General features: G+C 30.0%; 1 protein-coding gene across 1 annotated transcript; it reads right to left on the bottom strand.

The window, feature by feature from the left end:
- Positions 1–6,379: 6,379 nt before the first annotated feature.
- Positions 6,380–11,572, bottom strand: LOC108347355 (probable mitochondrial-processing peptidase subunit beta, mitochondrial). Its single transcript, XM_017586520.2, has 9 exons — positions 10,730–11,572; positions 9,514–9,678; positions 8,587–8,724; positions 8,345–8,496; positions 8,141–8,249; positions 7,480–7,578; positions 7,271–7,336; positions 6,702–6,809; positions 6,380–6,591 (listed from the first exon to the last, which is right to left on the bottom strand). Exons 1-9 carry the CDS (start codon positions 11,354–11,356, stop codon positions 6,505–6,507), a joined length of 1,551 nt encoding a protein of 516 aa, XP_017442009.1. The 5' UTR covers positions 11,357–11,572; the 3' UTR covers positions 6,380–6,504.
- Positions 11,573–13,140: the final 1,568 nt, after the last annotated feature.

Raw genomic sequence — 13,140 nt, 5'->3', positions numbered from 1 at the left:
AAAGATAATTTCAGTCTTAATATAAAAGTCGTTATAAAAAAATTATTTTCAATAAAATTATTGATCAAATTAGTTATTAGTGATTTTAATCTTATCATAATGTGTTTTTACGACTTCACTCCAATAGTCAAAATTCGTCCATAAACATAACTTCTTCCTAATGAAGTTCATAATGAAATTATGTTATTCTTTTAAAAGAGAATTTAGATATGTGATTTTGAAATGTAATTGACTAAAAACCAAATTTTTATATATAAGAAAGTAATTAATATATGAAAAATATTGATTCTAATCTTATATGTTTTTTTTTCTTCTTATCTTTACATTTTCTTTTTTCGCAGTTATAATAATTAACATGATTTTTTTAACAATGTTTTTAAAATGACATATAAATATAAAACTATTTTTATAAAAACTATTTTATGTAACGATAAGTAAATTGGATTGTATTAAATAATATAATAATACAAAGTTCATAAAATTTAAATAATATCTCTAAATAAATTCGACTCGAATACCTGAAAAATGGTTAAATAAATATATCTAATAATATCTACACTAAGTAAAATACTAGATTCAAGTATCATTGTTAGTCTCACTTAGGTACTTTTTTAAAGTTCCTTATCACCTTTAAACGTTCTTTTCTATGTTGCTTTTTTATGTCCTTGTCTTTATAGGAACTTTCAAAAATACCAGACAATTATTTCGTTGTTGTTTTCACTCTTTTCCTAATATAATGGTCATTATTCATATGCCAACTTGGTGCATTAGTGAATGGGACAATTATTAAAGTTTTGGACAGCTATAACTTTTATACTAGACTTACCATCATATGTCAACATACTTCTACATAAAAATCAACTACGACTTACTGTAAGAATAAGTTTCAAATAATCTAATACAAGTTACATCTTGAATATCAAGAGCTTAAAGATGCATCCATGAAGACAACTCAAAATTTTGTTTTCTTCACTTCCACTTCTCCTTTCTTGTATTTTATTTCTAAAAATATAATTGATTTTAATTTTCTATTACGGGAGCAATAAGTTGTATTGGTTATTAAGAAACGTGAATTTCATCGCTTTGTCGCAAACCCCGTTATTTTCATATGGTTTCTCACTGAAGAAAACTGTCAAATAGGAAGTGAAATGTTGGCTTATTGCAATTGGGAACAACAAGATTAGATCCTTATATTGTGTCTTTGATCAGCTCTCTTGTCGATTTTATCTTGATTAATAGGCTGTGAATTTATCTTGGTTAATAGGTTGTGAACATTTATCAAATTTGGGAGTTTATGAGTATTTTTAGAAATGTAGACATGTGAAAGCGCAACAATTATAGTGTTTTTGTATCATGATGCTAGAACAGAAGACGAAGCGTGAATTTCTTGTATCAATTTAGTAGTTAATGCCCTTGGTTATTCAAAGCAATTTTGGCTGTACTCCAATAAGTGACATTGAGGCATTATTACTTGCACACTAATCGAGTATAAACAAGTTTAGGAGAAGGTTAATTGAATCTTCTACCATTAACATTGCTAAAAAGAATTCAATTAACTTAGCATTCTATGTTAATGTCAATTCAAATAGTTCAACTCACGAAATTAGTATCTAATGACAAATTCTTTAGCAATAGAGGTAATTTCAATCATGATAGAAATTTTAACCACAATTTAGTTATGAAAATGGTGATTTTGGATGGCAGTGGAAGCAATTACCTATTGCACAATATGAACAAGCTTGTACCTAGAGGTGTCATTTGAACCTCTGACCCATGGGTTGACCCTAACTCCTTCTAAAATCAAGTCCCAATTTTCTAGCTCCCTTAATAGGGACTTTTTAAAAGCCCCAACCCCTAAAGCCCCACATAAAGTGGGTTGGGGTAGGGTTAGGATGGGGCTAGTCCCCAAACTAAATTAATTCACTTTTAATGTTTTTTTAATTATTTCTTTTATTTACTTTACAAGTTCAATAATTTTCAAAATTTATATGATATTTAATATCTTTTTAATTAAATATAAATGTATAAATATTGATTTTATAAAAACTTATTTAAAATAATTTTTTAATTATAAGTATATTTTAAATATATAATTTTATTATTTTGGAAAGTTAAAAAAGAAATTTTTTATTATTATTTTTATTAAAAAGAAAATGAAAAAAATTTCTAAAAAGAAATTATAAAAGTAACACAGTTGAAAATTTGATTTTTCAATAATTGAATTCTGATATCTATATAAATATTTGAAATATTAATTATGGATAGATTTTAAATTCAAATATACTGATTGGATGAATTTTTAATATCGGTGTAAAATTTTTATTTTTTATAGTTTGTCATATAAAATTCTTTTGTTGAATGTTTTGTATAGATATATATACATTAAAAAATTAAACCACAAACTTTGTAAAGTTTAAAATTAATTTCACGTAATAAAATAACTAACTTTTTAGTGAAAATCCTTGTTAGGCAAAATTCTTATGAATATCATATATGTTAGTATACAAGATCTAGATGTAATCCCAGTGGTTATAAAATCATATTTTTTTTCTAACCTTTTAGATTAAATTAATATTTTAAAATCATACTTATCTTTATCCAACAAAGATCGTTTTTATTGAATTATTTATCATAATTGAGCCGATTGTAATAAAAAATAATTAAATAATAGATACAATATTTTTAAATAAATATAATATTATAATTTATAATACTAAAATTTAAATTATTATTGTATTTAATTATTAACATATAAAATAAATAAAAATTATAATAATTATAATAATAAATAAATTACATCAATGTCTCTTAATAAGAAACTAATAAAAAAGACAAATGAATATAATATAAAATATATGAAAAAGACACAAAAATATATAAATTGATGTAAATGACTAAATTATACGTTTCATAAATTTTTTTAAAAAGAATTATATAACTTTGTAAATAATAAATATTAATTTTATTAAATTTGGAAAATTAAAAAAGTTAAAAAGTTATTAAGTCAAAATTTTAACATGTTCACACCAATTAAAAATAATATAATTTTGATCACAAATCTTAATCGAATGATATTGATTTAAACTAGTGACAAAATAGATTATCATCTATAAATAAATTCGTTAGTCCATCAAAATTTTACAAATTAAATTAAATTTTTTAACTTTTAAACCTATTTTATGTGGATATCTTTAAACCGTCAAATTTACAAACTAAAATTAAGATGAAAAAATTATCAAAACAAAATTTGGAAATTAAGGAATAATTGTATAAAAGCATTATTAATAAACTAATTAATATAGAAACAGTTATGAAGTAGAAAATTAATTTTATTGGTAAAAAAATATAATTATACATGAATCAATTATGGTTATAAGTTATTACTAACAAAGACAAAATGAAAGCTGGATAAAAAATACACATGATTTCTGATTACTTGTATGATGATATTATGTTTCTGGACTTAAATTTTGTAAAAAGGAAAGCCCATGGGCTGGCCCTGGCCTATAGGGCTTTAAGGGTTTTTAGCCCTATGGGCTTTTTTAATAAAGAGTTATTTTGACCCTGTGGACTTTTTTGGCCCCAACCCACATGGGCTAGGGCCAAATCTTATTAAAGGGGCTCATTTGACAACTCTACTTGTACCTATATACAAGTTTATATATAATTATTAGATAAGTATGGTATTTTGGTTTAATACCTATTTTATTCTCTCGAGGAGTTTTGTTTAAAGTGGTCCTACATTTTAAAAAAAAGTTTACAAAATGTCCTAATTTGTGTAAAAATGGTTCAAGTTAGTTCTTTTTGCTTACAACGTTAGAAATGTAACGGTGCAACTACCTCTTGACCAAAACTGAATGAGGTGTCCACTCCTCATTGCGTGACACATTGAGGTAATATGTGGTATCAATTTTGAATTAAAAAAAATATTTTGACAGAAGGTTAAAAGAAAACGGGGTTGTTTGCTCTGTGTTGAAGAAGATGCAGTTGTTGATGGCGCGATGAAGACTCGTGATGGAGGATTTGCTTGTAGGTTTGAAGAGTTTGATGCGCTGATGGCGAATCCTAGTTGGGTGATTTTCGCGAGAGGATTGGGCGCTTTTTTATTCGTGATTAGGGTTCCTAATTTGGGTTTTTTTGTCTTACGATTAGTGTTCATCTGGAATTTGGTTGGGCTGGTTCTCGGTGGCTATGGATGAGACTCGATTTAGGTTTCTTTAGGTCTCTGCGGTTTCTTGCAGGTTTCAAAGGAGGAGATTGGTGGAGGAGCTCGCGTTTTGGTTACCATGGAGGATATTGCGATTGGGTTTTGTGGTGAAGGAGATGCGTGATTTGCTCGTAGATTTGGAATTACAAGTTTCACTGTGGTTAAATCGCAAGGAATGAGATGAACATTGGTCATGGTGACTGGCGTGATTGCTTGCGATTGTTGATGGACTTCACGTGGTTGTGTTTGAGGTTTTTTGAAAGTTTGACGGAGAAGATGATGGTAGTTTTTTGATTTCGTTGTGGTGGCACATGGAGGAGGAAAATGTAATTTGTTTGTTAGGAAGAAGCTGGTAGCCTTAGCAATGATCTAAGGTGTTGACAGCGATGGTTTGTGGCTCTAACGTTTGTGGAGGTGGAAGATGAAGCTGACGTGGCAAACAACTTTTTTAAAAAAAAAATTCAAAGTTAACACGTTATATTACCTTAGTGTACCACGCTGAGAAAAAGTGGACAACTCATTAAGTTTTGGCTAAGGAGACAACTGCACCATTAGATTTTTAATGCCGTAAGCAAAAAGAACTAACTTGAACCATTTTTATTCAAATTGGGACTTTTTTTTAACTTTTTTTAAAATGTAGGATCACATTGAACAAACCTCCTCATTCCAGGGACCAAAATAGGTATAAAGCCTAAAAAAATATTAGATGAGTCATTTCATACATTGATTAGATTAGATGGGTCTAAAAATACATTACACGAGTATGTTCATATATTGATCAGATGAATCATGTAACACACATTATATGAGTTTGTCCAAACATTAATTACATCAGTTTAACAATATACGTTAGATGAATTTATTCATACACATATTAGATGAATTTATTAATACATATTAGACGATCTATCTATTGTATAATTAGAGGAGTCTTGCAATATATATTATACAAGTTTGTGCATTAAGAGAAGGAGGAGGAAGAAGAGGAAAAAAAGAAGAGAAGGAAGAAAAAAGAAGAGAAGGAAGAAAAAGAAGAAAAAAGAAAAAAGAAGAGAAGGAAGAAAAAAGAAGAGAAGGAAGAAAAAGAAGAAAAAAGAAAAAAGAAGAGAAGGAAGAAAAAGAAGAAAAAAAAAGAAGAGGAGGAAGAAGAGAAAAATGACTAAATTTCAATGTTTACCAATGAACAAAATTAATCTATAATTATCTATTGATTTTTGGCTTTTGATAATTATCAACCGATTTTGGTCATTTGATATTACTAATAAAATTTTCTATCTATTGATAAAATTTATCCACGAGTATTTTATCGATAGATTTTCAACGATTAATAAATTGTTGATAGTTTTGATTTATCGACGGATTTTAATCATTATTTATAAATTTTGATTATTGGTAAGTTCGTTTTTTCTTGTATTAATAGAGTTTCAAATATGTAATATTTTTGGTAAAGGTAATTAATATGTAAATACTTTTGGTTAACTTTAGGATTCTAAATAGTTTAGACCTAGTGGCGAACATATATATATATATATATATATATATATATATTTATATATATATATATATATATATATATATATATATATATATATATATATATATATATATATACGAGAGTGTACATGTACACCTCCTGATTTTATTAAAATTATTACTAAGTGTCTAAAAAAAATTATTTTAATCCCACTGATCTTAGATATTTAATCCCGCTTGCCCTCCTCTATGATAAACCATATGTAGTTCAGAGTGTACAAATACACCACTTTACATTCAAAGTAAATTGCTTTCATTAACTTAGGGTCTCATATCCACCACTTACTTGGTTTAATGTTCTTCATTTATTAGTTTAAACTTTAGTAATATGTATCAATTCCTAGATTTTTTTATAACATTCTATTTATTAGAGGTTTGGTTGTATGTTTTTTTAGCATGAATTTAGTTTGATCTCCATGTTTTTGTGTTTGTTTTTCCTTTTTCTTTTAAGCAGATTTCCATGTGATAATATGATTGTTGAACTTTGAATCATAATAACACCTAACAAGTAGATTTTTAATAAAAAATTAAACTACCATGTATCACTAACTAGTCGCGCATTCTGAGGGTTCGGAGTCATTCACAATTACACCGTGAAGAATAGCATATTTATTTCTCCCTTTGTTTTAAAAATGCCTATACCAAATAAATGAATAAATAGATAATTGAATGTTGTAACAACTATTTGGAGATACACAAGGTGTAAATTTGATTCCTTGGGCACATCTCTCGGGAAGTCGAAGAAACGTAAACTATGATTAAAACTAATATCGATTCCAGTATGTTCTTCGTCTGAACCAGTTGTAATCAGGCAAACGCTGAATAGGTCCCATAGCAGCAATTGCAATATCCTGCAAGGCCAAATGTAATGAGTTCAGAGACAAGCTGACGAAACAAATTGCCTAATGAACTGGCGTTCGTGTTGTTGAAAGATTAACAAGATAAATGGTTCAAACAAAACCTTGTCATAAATAAATCTGTTAGCAACACGTTTTATTGTGCTTGCATCAACAGCATCAATTCTAGCAAATAATTCTGCAAATGGTATTCTTCTGTTGTAGGTGAGTAGCTGAAATAATGACCACATAAAAAGTAAATAAAAATTGGAAACATCAAATGGAAGCAACAAAACATTGTATTGATTCAATTATTTGCATGGTATAAACAGCAAGGAAATTTCAGCATGATATTGGCCATTGAAATGACTTCTAGAGAAAAGTAATGAGCCAAGATAAAAGAAGGTTTTATACAACCTCTTACCAAAAATATTAAATATTATGTAAGCGCAAAAAACTGTCAGTTTTTCTGCATTCAGAATTTGGTTCTACTATTATTACCTTTTATTTAATCATCATATTCCTAATCCAAAATGGGAATCTTTTTTTTTTTTCACAACTCATGCACCCATATATCTCCAAATCATAAGTATTTTTTTTCTTAAAATAAATTTGTGAACAGGGTAAACTACACTATTCTTATCATACCCTCTTGCTTTTTTTTGTCATGAATGTTGTTAAGATTTATTTTTACCTGGCGCCCAATATCTTCAGCTACTGGACTTGTTCCATCTATGTGGAGCAGGAGTGAAGATTTCAACTGTGAAAAACACAATTCTAAGTAGCTACCAGTGAACAGAATACAAAAGTAAATTGAGCACCAACTAATCCAACGTATCTTGCATGCAAAAGCCAAATTAGCAGGGTAAAGAAACTGTGAAAAGTAGGAGTAATGGTAGACACCTGATTACGAGCTCGAATAACATCATCTTGTGAAACCTTATAAGCCAACTTGGTTGTCTCATTCATTATTGCATAGCTTAAGTCATCCAAGCAATCCTTCTGAAAGAACAAATTAAAAATGGATCTTCTTCATTAAATAAAAATGTAAAACTTGTCGTAGAGCCAGAGGTTGCAGAAGAAAATATATTTTGCATACAACTTGTACATAATGTTCTTTAAAAAAAATGTTCATACACCGGTTGAAATAAAGGAATTCATGTACATTGCACACAGTTAAGCATACCGTAGCCACAACACTCTAGATTCTAATAGGTTTACACAGATAAAACACTATATATTCTAATAGGTTTATATAGCTCTGCCCAAGTTTTTTCACCTATTTCTAGTTTAAATTTTTGTTTTGAACATTATATATCATTTATATCTTATATTTGAAGTATCTTTTCATTATATTTGAATTTTACGATTCTAAACAAAATTAGGATAACCATGATTGGAAGCATAATAAGAAAGAAATGTTGAAAAATCAAAGATGATTAGAAAGATTCAAGATGGCTAAAACTTAGTATGTGATGTGGAGATAGATGGTGCTTGTATTCAAATCTATTTGTAAACAATAAACAAATGCATTGTGAATCTTAGAATCTACACAATGACTCACCTTAGCAACAGCATAAACACCAAAGAGACCTGTATCCTTGTAATTAGTATTGAAGGCCATAATGCTTTCTGCAATTTCATTAATGCCAACTCGTTGCGCCAACCCAGAGCTGTAACAAGTAAAATTTACTCTGTTATGTGATCATGAGGAGGCAGAGCAGCTATTTTTTATTTTGGGGTTTGAAAAAGTGCTCAAGTGGTGTACCCCATGTGCTTTCCACCTCCTGTGGATTTATTCCAAGAACCCAACATAGCTTGCATGACCATCAGAGCAACGGAATCAGGATCTGTCCAGGCAGCACCTTCAAAAGCTACAGCAAATTGTGCAAGGGGAATATCATCATCCAAAATTCTAACCTGTTTTAAAAACACATTAAAATAGCCATTAAATTTCACTACACAAGACAGGTTTTTCTGCACTCAACGTGTTTACTCTAATGATCTTGCCTCGGAACCGGTAAAAATGGCTGGTTCTTTTGCAGCTAATTGAGAAGCTGTGGTGGGATCTGTTGACAACTTAGTAAACAATGTGTTTACTTGCTCAACAATTTCTTCATGCTTGACAGCTCCAGATGCGGCAACCACCTAAGAAATCAGACCCAAACCAAACAGTTATAGTTCCATTTTGTGGTAAGGAGGATTAAATATGTTTACTTCCTAAACTTTAACGCAAAATTGAAATATGTCTATGTTTTAAAACTTTAATATATTTTACTCTTCTAATTTAAAATATGAATAGTCCTCTTAATCTAAAAGTGTTAACATTTCTTTTACATACTTTTTTTTTATTTACACACCCTTAAGAATCTCTTAATATTTCCAATTAAATCTTCTTGTTTTTGAATTAAAAAAAATTATGTCTTTTCCTTACTAAAAAGGACCTTAATACCAAATTCAAGTTTCACCAAACAAGTATTTTTTAAATTAAAATGAAACATTTTTTTCCATAAATTTTATAAGATTAAATAGAATCTTATAGAGATAATAAAAAAATATATTAAATTAGGTCTTTACTAACAAATAGTTGTGTTAAATGACTTTTTAGATGACATTTAAATTAAAATATCTTAAATAGTATAAAAAATTTAAATCTCAACCTAAAACACCATTTGATACATCAAAACAATTTAATGCACTTAGGTTAAAAGAATTATATTTATTTATTTTTAAAATTTGAGAACTAAATTGTGTCAAAATTTTAAAATATAGATAAATTTTAAAAATTTAGAAACTAAAAACATATTTAATCTTATTTATAAATAGAAAGATATATTCTATCAAATGTCACAAAATAACAATGTAGTAAGAATATATATGATATGAATTACTAACAAGAGGACATGTACCAAAAGAAGCTCAAGAATTTCTGCATACCATTCTAGGAGCTGTGTAGTGTGCCTGAATATAGCTTTGCAGCTGATCTTTAGTGATTGTCTTGATATTCTGAGCAGGTCCAAGAATTGTTCTACCAAGTGGACTGTACTGGAAAGCAGTTGCATGTAAATGGTCAAAGATTACTTCTTCCATTTGTCCCTCAACCTATAAGCAGTTACACATCATGAGAATATTACTGTGTTAGCCTTTCATAAACTAAATCATGAAAGAAACAGGAAGATAGAAAAAGGAATTAAATAAACTCAAATAAGTAAAAGAGTGATATTGTATAGCAATGCACTTAACACGCACAGAAATATATACACACATAACACTAATCTTTCTACTTGTTGATTAGTTTATTATTCAATATATTTATCAAAACAAGATTAGGCTTTGAACTTTGGTTCCCTTTTAAAGGGTACGATATATACTTTTTATGTTTGATTTAGATGCATTTTTATTCGAAAACTGAATTAAATTACATCTCAAAAGGCCCCTAATTACACTATTTCGTAAACAGCTACTCTGCTAGATATAATGAAATTGGACCACATTTCATCCATCATTTTTTTAGTAGAAGAAAATAAGATTACAAATAGGAAAACCATTTTGGCATATAACATGTAAATGCAAACATTTGAACTTAGAACAAATGTGTTGTAGTTCCACATAACAACTTACTCATCCTACTCAAGCTAAAGCATTCCATGAACTTGTTTAACTGGTAAGAAGAGATAGACACGTTGCTTAAATTATCCTCAAACTCCATTAAATTGGAAACAAAAACCATTCCCGTTTGGATATCATTTGATCAAGATTCTTCCAAAAGACCAAAATCCAATCTTTTCTTCTAATGAAAAATCTTAAAAAATAAAAAAAAACACAACTCAATTCATTTCATACTCTACTGTTCATCGGCTCTCTGACTTCCCATTTAAACCAGAAAACACCTCTACATCCAATTTCCCGAAAATAATACCTCTAACATAGAATAGAGAAAAAGAATCGTGAGATCCTAAGATTTTACTCGCACGAAACCTCTACACCGATCACATCAATAACAATCAATACATTCAATATTAGAATACACAACAACATTTATCCCCTTCATCTCCCACAATTCAATGCAAACAAACACACAATCGCATAAAAAAACTAACATTTAAAATCAACACAAGTAAACAAGAAGAAAAATATTACATTAACCATTTACCTCTTCCATTTCCCTCAGAATCACGTCACGCTCACGGACAATCCTATTATCATCGAACTTCGAATTCTGCAAGATGTCAGCCAGAATATCAAGAGCCTTAGGAACATCCTTGTTCATGACCTTAGCGTAGTACGTGGTCTGTTCGCGTGAGGTGTACGCATTGAGATGCCCTCCCATGTTCTCGATCTCCTCCTCGAGCTCCCTCACGGTGCGCTTCGCGGTGCCCTTGAAGATCATGTGTTCGAGGAAATGCGCGGTGCCGTTGGTTTCCTCAGTCTCGAACCGCGACCCGGCGTCGATCCAAACGCCGACGGTGGCAGTGCGTGCGGCGAGGGAGGACTCGGTAGCGACGCGAAGGCCACTGGGGAGCGTGGTCACGAGGGTCTGGGGCGCGGCGAGGACGCGCGTGTGGTCGGTGATGGAGGGGACGGGGCTGCCGTGCTTGAGGAAGCGGGGGTCGGGGTGGTCAAGGCGGCGGAGCTTGGCAATAGTGGCGGAGGCGAGGCGGTCGTAGAGCATTGGTGGGGCGGGGCGGCAAGAGGTCATCGGGGCGGTGGAGAAGGGGCGGGTGCTGGGCGGAAGGCGGAGGAGGCGGCGGGTGAGGGTGATAAGGTGGTTGGAGGCCATGGCGGGTGGATATGTGGGTTGGATCACAGTGAAGAGAATAATGATAACATTACTATGTTAAGGAGAGAGTTATGATCACAGTGTGTTTGTGTTTGTGAGGGAAAGGGTGAAAGAGTGAGTTTCACTTAGTGTTCCACTTTCAATAGCATCTCATTCGGAATTCATTTGACCAATGCCAAACACACAATTTTGTTTCTTTTTTAAGCCACAGAGTTAGTTAGGTAGTTACCTTCCCCAAAAGGTTGAGGATAGAATGAGATTGTGATTCATATATCTCTCCATTTTCTATTCAAATTTCTCGTTTCCTATTATTATTATTTACGTATTGCAGCTTCTGTGATGTTGAACATGGGCGATTTTTTTTTTTTTTTTTTTGCATTTGTGCATGAGTTACTGTCTATTGTCTGCATAGTAGAAGGAAAGGTTTTTCGAACTCTTGTTTGTCTGTGCAGTGGTTTGAGGGATTAATGTGTTCAAAGTTTTTCTTGTTCGAACTGAAACATTATTTGAAAAGTGAGATTTTTTACGAGTAATTTTTTGTGATGATGGGACACAAACAATATTGTGCAGTTCTTGTAAGTATGAACAGTATTTTAAGATAAAGAAAGTATATAAAAGAAGATTATCACTTTAATACGTAGGGATTGTTGTCAAAGATCTAAAAGTGATAATGTAAGTATGAGGAGCATGAAAAAGATGTTTTTGTATACTAATAGTTCTCATGGAGTGATTAAAGGGGAAAACAAAACTCTAAAGTTACATACCTTTCTTTACTTTACGTTATTTCTAAACTTATACAAAACGAAAAAATTATTAGTTATCTAAAAAAAATATTATGTGTTTTAAAATAATAAAATTTATTCATAACAAAATTATTTATATTAAATTTTTTTAATAATAAAATAATTGAATCTCATTATTTTTACATCATCGTCACTTCAAAAATGATATTTTTCAAAGTTTTTACATATTAGAAATAAAAAAAAATAAAAATTATAATTAAATAAGTTTATTAAATTTACAAAGTAAATATTAAATTAAACTTAATAAAACTATAACACAATAAAATTGTTGGAAGAGGGGTGATTGAATAGAGTTTTAAATCTTTTTGCAAAATATTGTTTAATTTCCTTTGTAGGGATTAGATGATCTGCAATGATATTTAAATGAGTTTATAAAACAATGTTTAGGAAAACCTTTGAGAAATAAAAGCAATAAGAAACACTTGTTTTTATATTGGTTTGCTTCAAACTAAGCTACATTCAATTCTTCTTTAAATACCTTTAAGAGGTTACACTAATCATAAATAATTACAACAAGTTTACCACTCCTAGTATACAACTAACCCATTGACTAGAACAAGTATAACTACTCTTGGTATCATCTAGTCTAACTGACTAGATGATTTTGCATAATACAAGAACATGATTTGTAATTATCTTATAGAGGATTTGAAATCAATACAATAAGATTTTGAAAACTTGAAAATAATTTTTTTTTCAAAGAACAAGTCTAAGAGACAAAGCTTAAAGAAAGAGGTAGCGTGAGTGTATTCTATAACAATTGTTCTTCTTGTCTTCTCTTCATGCAGTCCTCTTTACATAGACTTCTTCAAAAAAGATTCTTTACTCAAAGCTTTGACTTTTCTCTAAAGGTGTGCAAGGCAGAAAACATTAATGAAACATTCCTTGAATAACTTCCAATCTCTTAATGTTATTATGATCCTGATCAGACTTTTGAATAAAGACAGTGATTTGCACAAAATAAGAAAGCACAATACAATA

The sequence above is a fragment of the Vigna angularis genome, chromosome 9 (assembly GCF_016808095.1).
Source record: "Vigna angularis cultivar LongXiaoDou No.4 chromosome 9, ASM1680809v1, whole genome shotgun sequence".
In the NCBI taxonomy this organism is placed as follows: Eukaryota; Viridiplantae; Streptophyta; class Magnoliopsida; order Fabales; family Fabaceae; genus Vigna; species Vigna angularis.
This window is presented reverse-complemented; position numbering and strand designations above follow the sequence as displayed.